General features: G+C 39.7%; 1 protein-coding gene across 1 annotated transcript in view; it reads right to left on the reverse strand.

The window, feature by feature from the left end:
- Nucleotides 1-5,061, reverse strand: part of LECT2 (leukocyte cell-derived chemotaxin 2) — a 16,734-nt gene extending 11,673 nt beyond the window's left edge. The window contains exons 1-2 of the mRNA XM_006899485.1: nucleotides 5,016-5,061; nucleotides 3,117-3,213 (exon numbers count right to left, since the gene is read on the reverse strand). Of these exons, the coding sequence (XP_006899547.1) occupies nucleotides 3,117-3,213; nucleotides 5,016-5,061 (143 nt within the window). The remainder of the gene's footprint in view (nucleotides 1-3,116; nucleotides 3,214-5,015) is intronic.
- Nucleotides 5,062-17,574: the final 12,513 nt, after the last annotated feature.

The raw sequence follows: 17,574 nt of genomic DNA on the forward strand, positions 1-17,574 counted from the left end.
GGTCGCTACGAGTCGCAAGCTACTCAACGGCACATAACAACAACATATGCAGATGATATGATAGGGTACACAGAAAACCACAAAACTCAACAAAAAAGCATGTTAGAGCTAGTAGATCAATTTAGTCAAGTGGCTAAGATTAATATCCAAAAATCAGTGGGATTCTTCTATAGTAACAAAGAGAACTCAGAGGAGGAAACTAAGAAAGCAATACCATTTACAATAGCCAACTACAAATAGAGATACTTTGGAGTGAACCTAACTAGAGACACAAAGGACTTGTACAAAGAAAACTACAAAACATTTGTATGAGACATAATAAAAGACCTAAATAAAAGGAAAAATGTTCCTTGTTCATGGATAGAAAGTCTCAATATTGTGAAAATGACAATCCTGCCAAAAGCAATTTACATGTTCAATGGAATCCCAATACAGATACCAAACTCATTTTTTAAGGAGATTGAAAGGGAAATTGTTAAGTTTATTTGGAGAGGAAAGAGACAGCAAATAAGCAAAGCACTTCTGAAAAACAAAAATGAGGTGGGAGGCATAGTACTCCCTGACCTCAAAACCTACTACAATTACTATAATTAGTTATGCATCCAAAACCTGAACCATGGATAAGGATGACAGAAAAGAATTAACACCTTTGTGTTGTAGAAGAGCACTGAACATCCCGTGGACTGCCAAGAGAACAGATATGTCTTGGAGAGGGTGCAGCTGGAGTGTTCTTTGGAGGCAAGAAAGATGAAGCTTCACCTCACATACTCTAGACATGTTGCTAGGATGTGTTATTCCTTGGAGAGGGACGTGATGTTGGGAAAGGTGGAGGGTTGGTGAAGGAGACTAAGACCCTCAAACACGTGGATTGACCAGGTGACTGCTGCAATGGACTCTTGTGTGTCAGGAAGTGTGAGGACTAACTTCGTTTCTTTAGTTTATAAGGTTGCTATGAGTCATACTCAACTTAGTGGCACCTAACAACAACGACACACTGTTACCATTGAATTGGCTCTCATGATCCTGTGCCATGCATATGATCTTTTTTTTTTCATGTATATGATCTTTGCTTGAGTCAGTTGTTATAACCACAGTCTGTGCTTGCCCACCTAAAAGGCTCATTTTCCAGCACTCTATCACAGAATCTATTGTTGCAATGCATAAGGATTTTATTGGAAGTAGTTTGTCAGGCCTCTCTTCCTAGGCTTAGTTTAGACGTTCCACTGAAAATTGTCTACCATGAGTGACCTTACATTTATTGTAAATACCAACAATACAAAAGCCAGCATAGTACTACAACGAGACAGATGGTGACTTGGTACATAGTAAGCCTTAAACAAATATTTACTATTATTATTTTATGACATTTGGCATCAATGTGGTAATCTTTGTAAACTATTACAGCTACCTGAAGTGTGACCCCTTCAAGATCCACTTTCAAAAGAGTTCTGTTTTTTAGGGAGCTTTGGTGGTCAGTGGTAAGAAGCTGCCCTGCAATTCCAAAGGCACACAATTCACATCCATCAGCTGCTTTGCAGGAGAAGAACGTACAAACTCCTGTGCAATTTACTGCGCTGGAGGGTCAGCAATGAGTCACTTCCAACTCATCAGCACACAACAAACAAAAAAAAACAGCTTTACAATAGTCTTTACTTTGCTTTCAATGATCCAGAAAAGTCATCATAAACATTATTTCTTATGCGTAATACTTTAAGTACAGTGTGTGATACTTCCTGGATTTATTAGGGAGACCAACAAAAAATGATTCCAGATTGTGACATTTCTTGGCTTCGCCTCTGACAGCTCTTCCAATGATCAGCTTTTACTTTTGCTTTTCCCTGTAATCACTACACCTGTTTTCACCTCCCTCTTCTTCCTCAGGGAGCTCTGGTAGCATAGTCCATGGAGAATTAACGAGGCTAACTCAAAGGGGACTCTTCTCTGAAGGTTCAAATCCACCAGAAGCTCTGCAGAGAGAAAAAGATGAGCCTTCTCCCCTCTGATTTACAGCCTTTGAAAACCTGCTGGAGGGTCAGCTTTAAGTTGATTCTAACTCAATGGCAATGACTTTTGAGATTTTTTTCCCCTCCCAATAATCTGCTGCCTTATAAATAAAATACACCAGAATTGCTTGAATCCTGTTTAAAGCAACAGTAAGCTTTCAGATGAATGACAATCACAGTTATTATATAAAGCAAGCACATTAACTAGTGCATAAGCTAATACAGTCACACTTTTGAATAATCATAGGCCATTTTCACTTGTTTCCCTATTTAAGGTATTTGAAACTGCTTTGTAAGTAGTAAGTGAGAATTTCCCTATAATTAGGGTAGAGAAGAGTGATACAGCTGGACACATGGCTATTTTAGGAGAGTCGCAACTCCAACGTGGTGCTGTATGTGATTAAAACTTCATAGAGTCTAGATGAATCTCTAAAGCACTCTTGCATGTTTAGGGTTGACCTCTGATATTCTGCTTCTAGAACTGACATAATATCGTGGTTTGGGTCTTTATCACCTGCCAATTTTTGTCTGAGAGGCTACTTAATCCTTTGTTAAAGCGCACTGGTGACATGTTACCTAGTAGGCTCCTAACGGAAAGGTCAGTGGCAGTTCAAATCCACCGGGGGCTCTGTGGGAAGAGGCACTCCCATATAACGATTTACAGCCTCAGAAACCCAACGGAGGGTTGCAACGAGTGGGAACTGATTCAACAGCAGCGGGTTTAATCCTGTATTACTTGAGCTCAAGTTTCTCATCTATAGAATGAGAAAGAGCAATGTTTGGTTTTCACCACAGAAAACCCAGGTCTACTAAGACAAAGGGTGAAGACATCCTAATCTGGGTGTTTGCTTCCCTCTCTTTTCCTTTTCCCCATGTTCTCATCCCAGTGCACGTTCTCTACTTGAAGCAAAGTGTCCGCAAATTGTTCCAAAGATACTTCTTTGTAACTGTTTATATCTCTGAGTTCATGCTGTCATAGGGAAATAATAGAGGGAACTTGGGGAAACTATTGGCTAGGACACGAAAAGATTAGGAGCCAAAAAGGGTGGGTGGGTGGGTTGGTTGGTTGGTTGGTGGTTGGTTGGTTGGTTGGTTGGTTGTGAAATCCAGTACCTTTGAGCAGTGTACTGTCCGCAACCATGGCTGTCACAGGTCCTGATCTCATTGGAAGACTTGCTGGCACATATATTCACCCATGGCCCAGCCATTACTAAAAAAGGAGAGATATAATAAACAAAGTTACTGGCCTCAGATATTTCCATTCTCCATTTGTCTTGTAATACCTCAATGACTTTTAAAAATTCTGTTTCTGCAATAGTTTTACCCTAGTTTTCTGCAATATAGGATGTAGTCTTCTTCTTGATTCAGATTGGTTTTATGTCTGGGTATAGACTTTGATTTATGACTAGAAGACTTCCAAATGCATTTCTTTATAATTTAAGATAAATCACTAATAAATGGCATACCTTGTCCATTTTTAAAGAAATTGCTCGTTATCTAGCTTGGGGACCTCTACATCTGTGTTTAGTAAAAAAAATCAGCAAAGCTTAAAAATCATTTTAGAAATGCAAAAATAATGTTAAATGCCTCTTTATTGTTGATGCTAAAAATCAAATCCTAGCAAATGTTTGAAATTAAAGGAGAAGACAGTTCTAAACCAGTGAAGTTTATGTATTACTAACTGAATTTCTCTCCTATTTGTCAGCAGAAGGGGAAGATTCTTGGAAAGAAGAAAATGTCAAACCAATTTAACAAATTGGGAAGGTAGAAGTTAGAAAAATGTACATAAGGTTCTTTGAAAAATTATGAAGCAGTAAAACATAGAGGAGGAGCTGGCACTGTCAGTGCATTTTGTACAGACTTCTTCAGTTAAACTTTGTGTCTTTAACATAGCATTGCTAAATGTTCAGTTGAATTAAATATCTTGGATTTCTAATTAACATTGACAAATGCAATCACTGAACTCTTTCTTTTACTTTAGCACAAATCTAAAAGGATAAACAAGAATCTGATAATTTGGTGGTTGACTTTTATTTAAAGACATTTTCCTATCCACTGATACTTGTGAGCTGACTTGCTGGCACCTAACAACAACAATATGAAGAGAGGCTTCTGAATATAGTTATTAGAGTAGTCTTTAATTCATTGCTAAGTGCCATCGAGTCAACTACAGCTGTTGTTGTTTGTTGTTGTTATGTACCATTGAGTCAGAAGCAACTCATAGTTGACTCTCTAACAAGTTTTTGGAGGCAGTTAAAGGGAAGGAAATTGCTCATCTTTCTGCTGGGGGGTGAATTCAAACTGTGTGGGTTGGCAGTGCAGCTCCTTACCGCTAGCTAACCCTATGCGCACCAATATAGGTGGGTTTTAAAAGTCCTGTACCTTGAAGTCAATCTTCAGGCCAACACTTTGATCAAGACACAATACCATTACTTTGATAAACTAATATTTAGTGTTCTGGAACTATATTACATTACTTACTAATTTACACATATTTGTCTCCAGCTGTGACTTTTACGTGAACATTCCTCTTTATTCTTGTGTCAGAGATTTTTTAAATCAAGTTCTCAAGGGCTATTTGATAGCAAACTTTCTTTCATAAAACCACAAACTTGTTTTCTAATATTGTTCCCGTTAGGCCCTTGACTAAAATTAGAAGACTTTTCTTAACATCATCCCATTGCATGTTAATGTTTTCTACTTTAAAGAACCAAAACAACCAAGTAGGATTCATTATTAAATCTTCCTTACCACCTAGTATCCTTCCTTATAATTTTTATTTATTTTTTGTTTTATAACATTTTAAAATTGTGATTTGGGTGAAACTACAAAAAAATTATTTTTCATTCACTCCTTTATACACATCTTATTTTGTATACAGTACTTTTTTAAAGAACTCAACACACAGACACACATTTCTGTTGTGATTGTGCTATTATTTAAATTTTTCTAAATCCTAGAATAATTTTTTAAAAAATTAGCCAAGATGCTAAAATTGTATATTTTACTTACCAGTTGAAATCAAAACAGCCAAAAATAGGAGTCTTGTGGAAAACATTATGGTTTTTGTTTCCCTTGGGATGGTTCTTCCTCTGATAATCAAGAGTCACTCTCAATTGGAGAATATTAAAATTTAAAATTTTCTAGCTATTTGAGGAATATTCAAGTTTAATATTTTCGTTGTAGAATATTCAAATTTAAATTAGTAATTGTCTCACTATTTAACTTTGGACTTTTGCCTCTCTCATTTCTTTCATTTATTTAGATACAAAAAGAGTAAAATAATAAAGAAAGTTACATTGCAGTATTTCAAGCCAGCTGTTTGATTTACATGTGGGACTTAATAAAGCACCCAAAATCCTTTGATCTTAAGAGGAAGCTAATTTTAATGGAAAAGCTGACTAAATATTAACAGAAAGTGATAAGCTAGGTGAAAATCAACAGTCCTCTGGGCTGTGACTGTAGGAGAATGTCTAATATTATCTGATAGTATATCTTCCTTTCATTTCCTTGGTAGCACATATTGCAAAAAAGAATTTATTATTAATAGTATATGACCGTCCATAATATATTCTGTAGCATATCCCCTGTTAGTCACCAGCAGTGTTTTTCCCAATTTAAATAATAATTAATGGAGAGCTGACTTGAGACTCTCCTGCACACAAACTGCTTAAGTTGGTGCCCTTGATCTTGTTCCACTCCAGAGACAAAGGAAGACAGACATTAGGCTTCCAGACAGAAGGCGCTCTCAGGTGAGACACTCTTCCCCAGAGCTAGCACTTGCAGGTGCTTATGGTGAAAGAGGGGACTAACACTTCCCTGGGGAAAGGGACTTCAGTTGGGGATCCTTGCCTCCACAGCTTTGGAGACATCCCAGGTGCCAGGCAGGACAAGATAATTTGGAACAGAGGGCTACAAGCAGAGGAAAGACTTTCTTGGCTTTCTTCAAGGAGAGCTGACTTGAGACCCTCCAGCATGCAAACTGCTTAAGGTGACACCCTGGATCTTGAGCCACTCAGAGACAAATAAAGACATTAGACTTCAGGAGAGAAAGTGCAGTCATGGTGAAAAGAGTGTCTACTGACTGGGAAAAAGCATTTGGCAATACCATCTCAGACAAGGGTCTCATAAATAATTACAAAATACTACTGCCCCATCAACAAAAGAATGGATAGAGAAGCTCTGGTATATTCGCACAATGGAATACTACGCTGCACTGAAAAACAAGGAACTCATAAAATATTATTCAAAATGGGTGACCCTGGAAGACATTATGCTGAGTGAAATATCTCAGTCATAAAATACTGCATAGTAGTAGTTGTTGTTGTTATGTGCCATCGAGTCGCTTGCAACTAATAGCAACTCTATGTACAAGAGCCCTAAACACTGTTCTATCCTGTGCCAACCTCACTGTCTCAAACACACTCATTCCCACCACTCCACTCACAGAATCGATCCATCTCATCAAGGGTCTTCCTCTCCTGCGCCATCTGTCTACTCTCCCAAACATGATGTCCCTCTCCAAGGACCAGTCAGTCCCTCCTTGCAACATGCCCAAAGTATGTCAGATGACGCTTCAGAATCCTTGACTCCAAGGAGCATTCTGGCTTCACCCTCTCCAGGAAAAACCTGTTTGTTCTCCCAGCAGTCCATGGTATAGTCAACACTCTTCTCCAGCACCACAGCTCAAAGGCATCAATTATGTTTCTATCATCCCTGTTCACTGTCCAACTCTCCTATGCATAACACGTAATTGCAAAGACTATAGCCTGGGTCAGGCACACCTTAGTCTCCAGCCTGACGTCGTTGCTCTTCAGTACTCTTGAGAGGTCCCTCACAGCTGACTTTTCCAGTGCAATTCATCTTCTGATTTCCTGGCTGCGGTTACCAAGAGTGTTGACTGTGGAGCCAAGTAAACAAAAACTGTTAACTATCTCAATCTCTTCACCATCCATACTGATGCTGCCAATTGGCCCAGTGGTGAGAATCTTTGTTTTCTTGATGTTGAGCTTCAATCCATATGCAAGACTGCAGTCCTTGACCTTCTGCAGCAAGCGCTTCAGGTCCTCCTCAGTTTCAGCAAGCAGGGCTGTGTCATCTGCATAACGCAGATTGTTGATGATTCTTTCACCAATCCTGATGCCACATTCCTCCTCGTACAGCCCAGTGTCTCGGATGATCTGTTCTACATACAGATTGAAAAGGTATGGAGACAAAATACATCCCTGATGGACCCCTTTCTTGATTTTGAACCATGTCGTGTCTCCCTGCTCTGTTCTTTCGACTGCCTCTTGCTCCAAGTGTAGGTTTCGCTTTAGCACAACCAAATGTTCTGAGATTCCCATTCTTCTCTGAGTCAGCCATAGCTTGTTGTGATCCACACAGTCAAAAGCCTTTGCATAGTCAATGAAGCACAGATAGACATTCTTCTGGTATTCTCTGCTTTCTCCCAAGATACATCTAACATTAGCTATAATATGCCTAGTACCATGACCTCTTCTAAATCCAGCCTGCACATCTGGCAGTTCTCTGTTGACATATTGTTCCAAATGGTTTTTGGATAATTTTCAGAAGAATCTTGCTTGCATGTGATATCAATGATATTGTTGAATAATTCCCACACTCTGTTGGGTTACCTTTCTTTGGAATGGGAACAAATATTGATCTCTTCCAGTCAGTTGGCCAGCTGGCTGTCCTCCAGATTTCCTGGCACAACTTAGTGAGCACATTGAGGGCAGCATCTCGATGATTTATTTCTGTTGAAACAAATCAGTTGGTATGCTGTCAACTCCTGGATCCTTGTTTTTTGCCAATTCTTTCAGAGCAATTTGAACTTCCTCCTTCATCACCTAGGCTCTTGCTCATGTGTTATTTCATGAAATTCCTCTGTGTCAGGCGATTCCTTCTGATACAGTGACTCTGTGTACTCCTTCCATCTTCTTTTGATATTTCCTGTATCATGGGTAGGGGAAAAAGCAAAGGTTTGCAAATTTAATGAGTAAAGGAAATAGGAAAGATCCCGTGGGGGCCTGAAAAGACAGGGTAATGATGGGCATAGTCCAATGATGATTAATTTTATAAAACTTAATTCATGGGAATGGTTGTATGAAATACAATATGAATGAAGAATAGTGTGAAGCAAAATGTACACAAACTTTGTAAGCAAATCAATATAAAAGAAAATCTTTTTTAAAAAAATCATAACAAAAGTTTTTTTCATATATTTCCCTGACTGGTGAAGGTAGTGGACTAATGATGCCAGAGTCATGAAAGTGATCCTTTTAAAGTGGATCTATTTTCTCTTCTTGCTGTAAAATCCCAAGAAGCATTTTCTAGCTTAGCCTAGCATCTCACTGATAACATGACTTATCTGCAGAGTGACTAGATTAGAGCACATGAGCGAATCAGAACAAATTTCCTCTACTCAGGTTGGAGAAGAGTACAGAATAGCCATGGACTGCCAAAATAACAAATAAGTAAATCTTGGAAGAAGCACAACCTAGGTGTTCCTTAGAGGCAAGACTGGTGAAACTTTGTCTCATATATTTTGAGCATATTTTCAGGAGAGGTAAACCCTTGGAAAAAGACCTCTTGCTGGGAAAGATGGAAGGTCAGAGGATGACCCTGCAACAAGATGGATTGACACAATGACTATAACAGTAGTCTCGAGGATGGGAAATAGCCTGTTGTTGTTAAATGCCATCAAGTCACCTGCAACTCATAGAGAACCTACATACAACTGCTCTGAACCCTGCTGTATCTTGAGCTAACTTCTCTGTCACTGACACACCTACTCTCATTACCCTAGTCACTGAGTCAATCCATCTCATCCAGGGTCTTCCTCTCCTCACTGTCTCTCCACCCTTCCAATCATAATGTCCCTCTCCAAGGACTAGCCTCCCTTGCAACATACCCAAAGTATCACAAGGATGGCACAAAATCAATTCAGATCTGTTGTTCTTAGGGTTGCTGAGTCATCGTGGACATGGCAGCACCTAATAACAACATGGACTTACAGAAAATGAGATGTTCTAACAACTCTTATTCACTGTTGGTGGGAGTGTAAAATGGTGCAACCATTCTGGAAGGCTGTATGGCGCATTCTCATGCACTAAAGAGAATATACCCTAAAGAAACCAGAACTACCACCCAAACAGATAAATGCACACTCATGTTAATTGCTGCATTGTTCACAATAGCGAAGTGAAAGCAATCCAAGTGCCTGTCAACAAATAAATGGATAGAGAAGCCGTGGTATATTCACACAATGGAATACTACACAGCACTGGAAAACAAAGAACCCATAAAATATTATACAAAGTGGATGACTCTGGAGGACATTATGCTGAGAGAAATATCCCAGTCACAAAAGGGCAAATACTGCATAATGACACTGTTATAAAATAGGACTGACATGGGGGGGGGTGAGGGAAAACTAAGAAAAGAGGGGATAAATAATGTACATTGCATTGAAATAGATGAGGGAAAGAACTGTCTAAAAGAAACATATGATAGAATATTATTTGCATGACTACAGTCGAGAATGAGAGGTGGACAGAAGGAGAAAATTGTGCAACAATTAAAGACTCTTTTTAAAGAGAAAAGCAAACTGAAAGTGGGGGCGGGTTGGGAGGAAAATGTGCAAAAAGTCAGTGAATGGAAATCCAAATTTTCTTTAACTTTCGTTAAAATATCAATTAAAAAATGTTTAAAAAGGAAATGGGATCTTGTTGTTAGGTTACTTCAGTGTGGCCCCAAATTATGAGAACTCCCATGTCCTGACTCACTTGCTATTGTTGAAATAGTTCCAACTCACTTTGGGTTGATGAGGCCGTAAATCTTAATGAGAGGAGACTCCCGTCTTTGACCAGCAGAAGTGCTGGTGGATCTGAATTACAGACAACATACAGCCTTTGGGTTAGCAGCTTAACTCTCTGCAGACAACACCACCAGAGCTCAAAACCACAACAATCCCTAAGAATTTCACTGGCTGATTGTTCAGAAGTAGATCACCCAGCTTTTCTTCCCCATCTTCCTCAGTCTGGAAGCTCCACGGACACTTGTTAAGCATCACAGCGATAGTCAAGTCTCCACTGACAGATGGATGGTGGCTGTTGGCCAAGAATCAAATCCACATGGAAGGCAAGGATTCTACTCCTTAAAATACCACTTCCCCCAAGAAATAGAATACAGAAGGATTTGAAAGCTATTTGAAAGTTTGATCAAATAAACAAAAAGTCTGATGGACTTATAAAAGGTTTTCTTATAAATTGAGTATTTCATATTACCCTGCACTCAGTTGGTTCAATGTTACTGTTAATAATACATAAGAGTAAGCACACAAAACCTTCTCCTACACTAGATCACTGGAATGGAAGAGATGTAGAAATAGCCACACATCCATATAGTACTCAGTACATGAAAAAAATACCACTTGAGACTGTTGGAAAAATAGTGAATCATTGTATAAATAGTATTGAAGCAATATTTGGCAAGAAATAAAAAATTGAATCTTCTGGTTGATAATTTCTCTTTTGATTTTATTGAGTAGCTGTATTAGTTGTTCTGACTATATGCATAAAATACTCTTTCCAAATTACCTCAAAATAATTTTAATAGTATAAAACTCCCAGTATATTTAAGGATCTCTGGTGAGCTCATGGTAAGGAGCTGCACTGCCAGTCTGAAGGCAGGCTGTTTGAAATCATCGGCTGTTACATGGAAGAAAGGAGGACAGTCACCTGCTGTAGGATTGACTGCCTCTAAAAACCCACTGGGGAATCAAACATGAGTTGGTTCCAACTTGTTTTTATATAACAACAATATATTTTGAGTAAATATGTTCCTCAATTTGTTTTTAACCAGTGTCTCTAGTGTCAGGAAACTATTGATGTTTTATTAAGTGGTGCTAGCTTTAAATGTTGTTGCTATGTACCATCAAGTCTGAACTGACCCATAAATGACCCTCCTGGGGGTTTTCAGAAGCAGTTAATCGCATGGAAGGAGATTGCCCATCCTGAAATAAAAGATTTCATGTGCTGAGCCTATCTGGTTGCTACCATTTTGAGAAAGTTACATAAAACCCTTTAGACTTTACTGCACTGCAGGAATAATGGAAAAAGAAGAAATGGAAATAAGCAATTTAATATCTTTAATCTGTTTTTGCCTCCCTACAGTTTGAAAGTTTTTGTGAAAGAGATGAAACTTTTCAAAGGGCTGCTGGTCCCGGTGACCTGATTGAGCTCCTTTCGGCTCTTCTCCTATGTTTCATTGGAAAGAATTGACATTAATTGGCTGCATTAGGTTACTGATTTACAAAAACAAACGCACCCAGAAACCTGAAAAGGGTTCATACTGCTCTACTAAAGTCTAATCATGATCAGAGTCAAGAAGGCGTTAAAAACACCTGTTTTCACTAATAGAAACTTTAGTTTAATGATGAACTCTTACTTGGCATCATCCAGCTGTTGTTGTGCTGTCGAGTCACTTGCGACTCATAGCGACCCTATTACAACAGCCCTAAACTCCGCTCTGTCCTGTGCCAATTGCACTGTCTCTGACACTCCCATCCCAATTATCCCAGTCACTGAATCAATCCACCTCATAGAGGGCCTTCCCCTCCTGCGCTGTCCCTCCACCCTCCCAAGCATGATGTCCCTCTCCAAGGACCGGTCTCTTCTCACAACATGTCCAAAGTATGTTAGACGAGTCTCAAAATCCTTGCCTCCAAGGAGCCACCCGGTTTAATCCTTTCCAGGACGAATCTGTTTGTTTTCCTAGCAGTCCATGGTATTCTCAATACTCTTCTCCAGCACCACAGCTCAAAGGCATCAATTCTCCTTCTATCCTCCTTGGTCATTGTCCAACTCTCTGATGCATAACAGGTGATTGTGAAGACCACGGCCTGTATCAAATGCACCTTAGTCTCCATAGAGATATATAAGCTATGTAATTAGACATCATCCAGCTACATTCTAAAAACACAAAACAAACATCTAAATCATTCTTTCTTCCTGCTCTAACTTCTCTTGCAGGCAAATCTATTCTGACTGATAGCAACACTAGAGAAAAAAGGGAAATGATCTAAAATACGAGAGATGATGAAGAGATTGAGCTTCAGTTTGCTTGGCTCTACAATCAACATTCTTGGTATCAGCAGCCAGGAAATTAAAAGACAAATTGCATTGGGAAAGTCTGCTGTCAGAGATCAAAGCAATAAAGAGCAATGATGTCAGTCTGGAGACTAAGGAGCACCTGATATAGGCCATGGTCTCTGCAATTACTTTCTTTGCTTTAGAAAGCTAGAAAATGATTAGGGATGATAGAAGGAGAGTTGATGCCTTTGAGCTTTGGTGCTGGAGAAGAGTATTGAATATACCAGTGTATATGCTAGGAGAACAAACAAGTTCATTCTGGAGAGGGTGAAGCCAGACTGCTCCTTGGAGACAAGGATTCTGAAGCTTCATCTGGCATACTTTGGACATGTTGCAAGGCAGCATCAGTCCTTGGATAGGGACATCATGCTTGGGAGAGTAGAGGAACAGCACAGGAGAGAAAGACCCTTGATGAGGTGGATTGATTCAGTGACTAGAGTAATGGGAGTAGGTGTGTCAGAGACAGTGAGATTGGCACAGGACAGAGCAGGTTTTAGGCTGTTGTACATAGGGTCGTTATGAGCTGGAGGCAACTTGATGGCACATAACAAGAACAACAACAATTTAACACAGATTTCTTACCACAGTAAGAAGACAGGATTTGATTACAAAATATTTTCATGTGGAGAGTCATTTTTAAGTTTTCTAATATGAAGGTGGTTGATTTATCCTAGGTGACATGAAGTTAAAAAGGATTTGTCAAATAAGCCATTAGCTTTTTAATTAATTGTCTAATACAGGGAATGAGTTGTTAATTGTTACTGTGACATAGATACCATATTTGGTTGTTTTAGATTAAGGTGTAAAGTACTGAAGGAGAAAAGCTTTACCCATTTATTAAATACAGCTGTGTATATAATGAAGTACTTAGAGGGATGCTACTAGGACAAAGTTTTATAGCTAAGGTCCTTGAATAATCATTATCTTTAATCAGAAATGGCAATTGCACAGTACACATACAGTATGTCCTTGGCTATAACCAAGGTAGACATTGCTAATCAACTAATATTTTGTCAAACAACCCCTGAAATGATAAGCTTACACCTGCATCTTTCTCAGTTGCTTAAACTTAGGATATAGATTCCATATTTATGTGTCATCCTTGATTGAGCTATATAGTCCAACTCTTGGTTTTTTCAATGTCCCAGACTCAGGGAGAGTGACTCAACTTTTCTGAAGGTCAAATAAATGATGCCAGCTCCATATGTTATTGTTACTGTCACTGTTGTTGTTAGGTGACATTGAGTTGAATATGACTCAGAACTATGAACCACAGATCTGAACCCTGCCCTCTTTGTGCCATCCTCACCAGCTCTGACATAGTGAGCTAATTGCTGCAGTCACTGTGTCAATCCACTTGGTTCAGGGTCACCCTCTGTTTCGCTATCCCTCCACCTTCCCAAGCATGATGCCCCTCTCCAAGGAATATCCCCTCCTAACAGCATGCCTCAAATATGTGGGACAAAACTTTGATATCCTTGCTTCTACGGAGCACTCTGGCTGCACTTTCTCCAAGATAAATATAGACCTGTTTGTTCTTTTGGCTTTCCATGGGATATTCATTACTCTTCTCCAACACCACAGTTTGAAAGTATCAATTCTTCTGTCGTCCTTATTCATTCCTGAAATAACAAGGTATAAATTCTGTGGTCTACAATAATACTAACTCCGTCCTTAAGATATATTAAAACAATTATATCATCTCAACAACTACTGATTGTAAGAAAAGCCTGGTAATCTACTTCTGAAAATGATACAATCTTATTATAAGTCATATAAAAGAAAGAGAGTAAGACCCTCAATGAGATGGGCTGACACGGTGACTGCTGCAATGGCTCAAGTGTGTCAGAGATGGAGAGGTCGGCACAGGAGAGGACACGGTTCAGATCTGTCGTTCATAGGGTCACTATGAGTTGTACTTGACTTGATGGCACCTAACAACAAGGACAACCATGGATCACAACAAAACACTGTCCAACCTGCTGCTTTGAGAAAGCGTCACTCTCTAGAGAGGACATTGTGTTTGGTAAAACAGAGGGCTAGTGAGCGAGTGGAAATCTTTGTTGAAAATTAGTGTAACACCAGCCATGAGAATGAACTTGAACTTTATGGAGTAACTAGGAATCATAGTTGATCTGGTGGCTTCATGGTAAGGAATTGCTCTGCCAGTGGAAAGGCAGGCAGTTTGGATTCCTCAGCTGCTCTGCAGAGAAAAGATGGGCAATCTCTTCCCATTGTTACAGTAGTTGAACGCCTTTGGGATGGCAGTGCAATTTCTTGCCACTAAGCCACCAGAGCCCTCCATGTGATTTACTGCCTCTGAAAACCTGCTAGAGAAACAGCTATGGGTCCATTTTGACTCAACAATACACAACAACAAAAATCATAGATACCTGGTGGTACCTGTAAAAAGAGCAAGGGCTGCCTGTGGACAGCTATATCTGACCTCTACCAGCTCACAAGAGGGGACTGTCCCTACCAATAATATCCACAGCACAAAATCAATTCCCATGAAGTCAGACATGTAGTATAATATAGGTTGGTAGCAGAGAAATCCCTCAGTTAGGACAACTGCTGAAATGTGCTCAGAATCACTTCAGCCTCGAGCCTTGTCGCTTTAGGCCAGTGTTACAAAGCTCTCAATCTTGCTAATTATGGCTCTCCCCACCTCAATTCTTTAAAACAAACAAACAAACAACCACAAACCACCCATCTTGGGCAAAAGGCTCTTAGCTCTGAATTCAGTCCCAATGTCAGCTTCGTCTCATGTCAGGTCTCTGATTCTCTGCTGCTCTCCTGCAGGTCTGGCTGCCACAGAAATCTCTGGCCCTGAAGGCTGCATGGCATTCTCTTACTTCTTCTTTGCTAATAGTGAATCTTTGCTTCTGAATCTGCTCAATTTAGTGGCAAGACCAGCTAATCCCTTTGTAGATAGGCTAACACATCTATTAACATATCCCCACCTGTCCACATGGCAAAGTCAGAGGCAATGACCAAGGAAGACATTTTTAACAATAAACCCTTAACACCACAGCAGCTAAAAACAACATTCCTTATTGTTCATGTCAAATTAATTATCTGCTTAGTTAGCTTAGTTGCCTTTAGTTCTTTTTTAATTTCTGTGATTTTTTTATTTTTACTAATTTATTTACAAACTTCAAATACATTGTTTTCCAGAACAGATTCTTCTAATTTCCCTCAACCCCCCGATCGATTGTATTTTACAATCCTATGATTAATCCTCCCACCCCCACAAATCCTTATCCCTCTGCTTCCACCCCCCACTCCCAGATCCTTATTTATGCTCATTCTACAATAATATACATACAATATTTGTCCTTATGGGACTGAGTTAGTTCACTCATCATAATGCTCTTCAGTCCCTTCCAAATTAGGTACTAATTTAGAAAATCATTGTTTAACCATTGGTTCTTGACGAGAGATTTCCTCAAATGTCTTGAACTAAGAAATCTTGTCTTTGCCAAAGGGCTCTGTTTGTTGCTTTGGAGCATGCCTTCCACACTCAGCCAGGTAATTAACAGCCTATTAACTTCTGGCTTATGCAGCGCCTCAAGAGCAACTTAGGGTGAGAGTTTGGGGTATTGTCATGTTTATCTTCTCATGCATACAGACTGAACATGTGTGAAGCCCTGTGCATGGAATTGTCTTTAGGTTCCTAGGAATATGGAGGAGCTTTGCAAAGCCATTAGGGACATTTCAGTGACTAAATTTCCCTTTAAAGTTTTGTTTTTTGTTGTTTTTTTTTTTATTATTAGTCTTTTGTTTGCTCGAACTGATACCCTTCTACAGTTCCAAAGTTAGTCAATTGCTTGGAACTGTTTTTCAATACCTACCCCCTGCCCCAGGGAAAAGACTGTTTACACTGAGTGAACCCTAAGTCAGGTCAAATATTGGTAACTGTGCATGTAAATTCTTCTAAGACCCTATCAGACAGTTAATTAATGATTAATAATTAATGATTAATTCTTGTTAATAAGGCTTTAAAAGTGCTCTAAATCAGTTCATCTCCCTCCTATGGCTGCCAGGCTATCAGTTTTTTACCAAGAATGCAGGCTATTATCTTTGAAAGTTACTTTAGAACTAGAAAGTGGAAGATGGGACTATTTCTGTTAGGTACTGTCAAGTTGAGTACGACTCTTAGCAACTCTATGAACAACAGACCCTGTGCCATCCTTATCATTCCCAACACACTTGGGCCCATTACTGATAGTTCTAGGGCAAGTCAAAATGCCATAAAACTTCTTACCGTTCTTACCAATAATCACATACTCCGAGGGAAATTGAAAGACTTTGGTTACTTATATAATTCTGGAAAAGTTGATTTTGACAAGTTTTTACCTTACAGTTACAGAGGAGATAATTCTTAGGAGTCTTTCTTATTATTGAGTGCTTGCCAGTCAAAATCTACCATAGCTGACTCTCTAGCAGGTTTTCAGAGGCAGAAAATCACACAGGAGGAGATTATCTATCTTTCTCCCACAGAGCAGCTGCTGGATTTGAACCGTGTGCCTTCGGATTGACAGTGCAGCTCCTTATCTCTAGGACACCAGAAGTCCTTACTCTGCTATTTTTGCTAATATTAATACACATTATGTTTATAAGACATCTTATGCAACAATTAAAAAGCTCAAAACCACTTCTAAGAGTCTGTTCTGACTCATGATGGGGTGGTGTTGTGTACCGTTGAGTCAGAGATGACCATAGCTGACCCTCTAAGCAAGTTTTCAGAGGCAGTTAATCGCGTGGCCATCTTTCTCCCACTGTGCAGCTGGTGGCCCCAAGCCCTGGACCTTCAGAATTGCAGTGCAGCTTCTTTCCACTAGGCCACCAGAGCTCCCCAAAGGAAGACATAAGAGGCCTCGTGGATAAGGAGTTAAATCGTCAACCCAGAGGCAGGTGGTCAAATCCATCAGCATCTCCACTGGAAAAAGATGAGCCATTTCCTCCCATGTGACTCTGACCTGTAGAGACCCTGTAAGACAGGATGGGATTGCCCCTTCAGGTTCCCAAGGGTGTCCATCTTTATGGAAGTAGACTGCCTCATCTTTCTCCTGCAAAGTATCTGGTGCCTTCAAATTACTGACTTCTCAATTAGCATCCCAGTATGTAATCCAGTGTACCGCTGGGGCTCCTCACTTTTGGAATGTTGTTGTGTACCATCAAGTTGGAACTGACCCATACCTGACCCTCCGGTGAGTCTTTAGAGGCAGTTAGTCGCACAGAACGTGATTGTCCATCTTTGTTCCGCTGAGCAGCTGGTGGCCTTGAACTTGCAGCACTGCTCTTGCCCCTAAGCCACAAAAACTCCCCTCTTATGGAATTGTTGTTGTTATGTGCCATCGAGTCATTTGCAACTCATAGCGACCTTATGTACAAGAGCCCTAAACGCCGTTCTA

Source organism: Elephantulus edwardii, unplaced genomic scaffold, assembly GCF_000299155.1.
Source record: "Elephantulus edwardii isolate Elephantulus edwardi_28Jun2011 unplaced genomic scaffold, EleEdw1.0 scaffold00259, whole genome shotgun sequence".
Classification (NCBI taxonomy): Eukaryota; Metazoa; Chordata; class Mammalia; order Macroscelidea; family Macroscelididae; genus Elephantulus; species Elephantulus edwardii.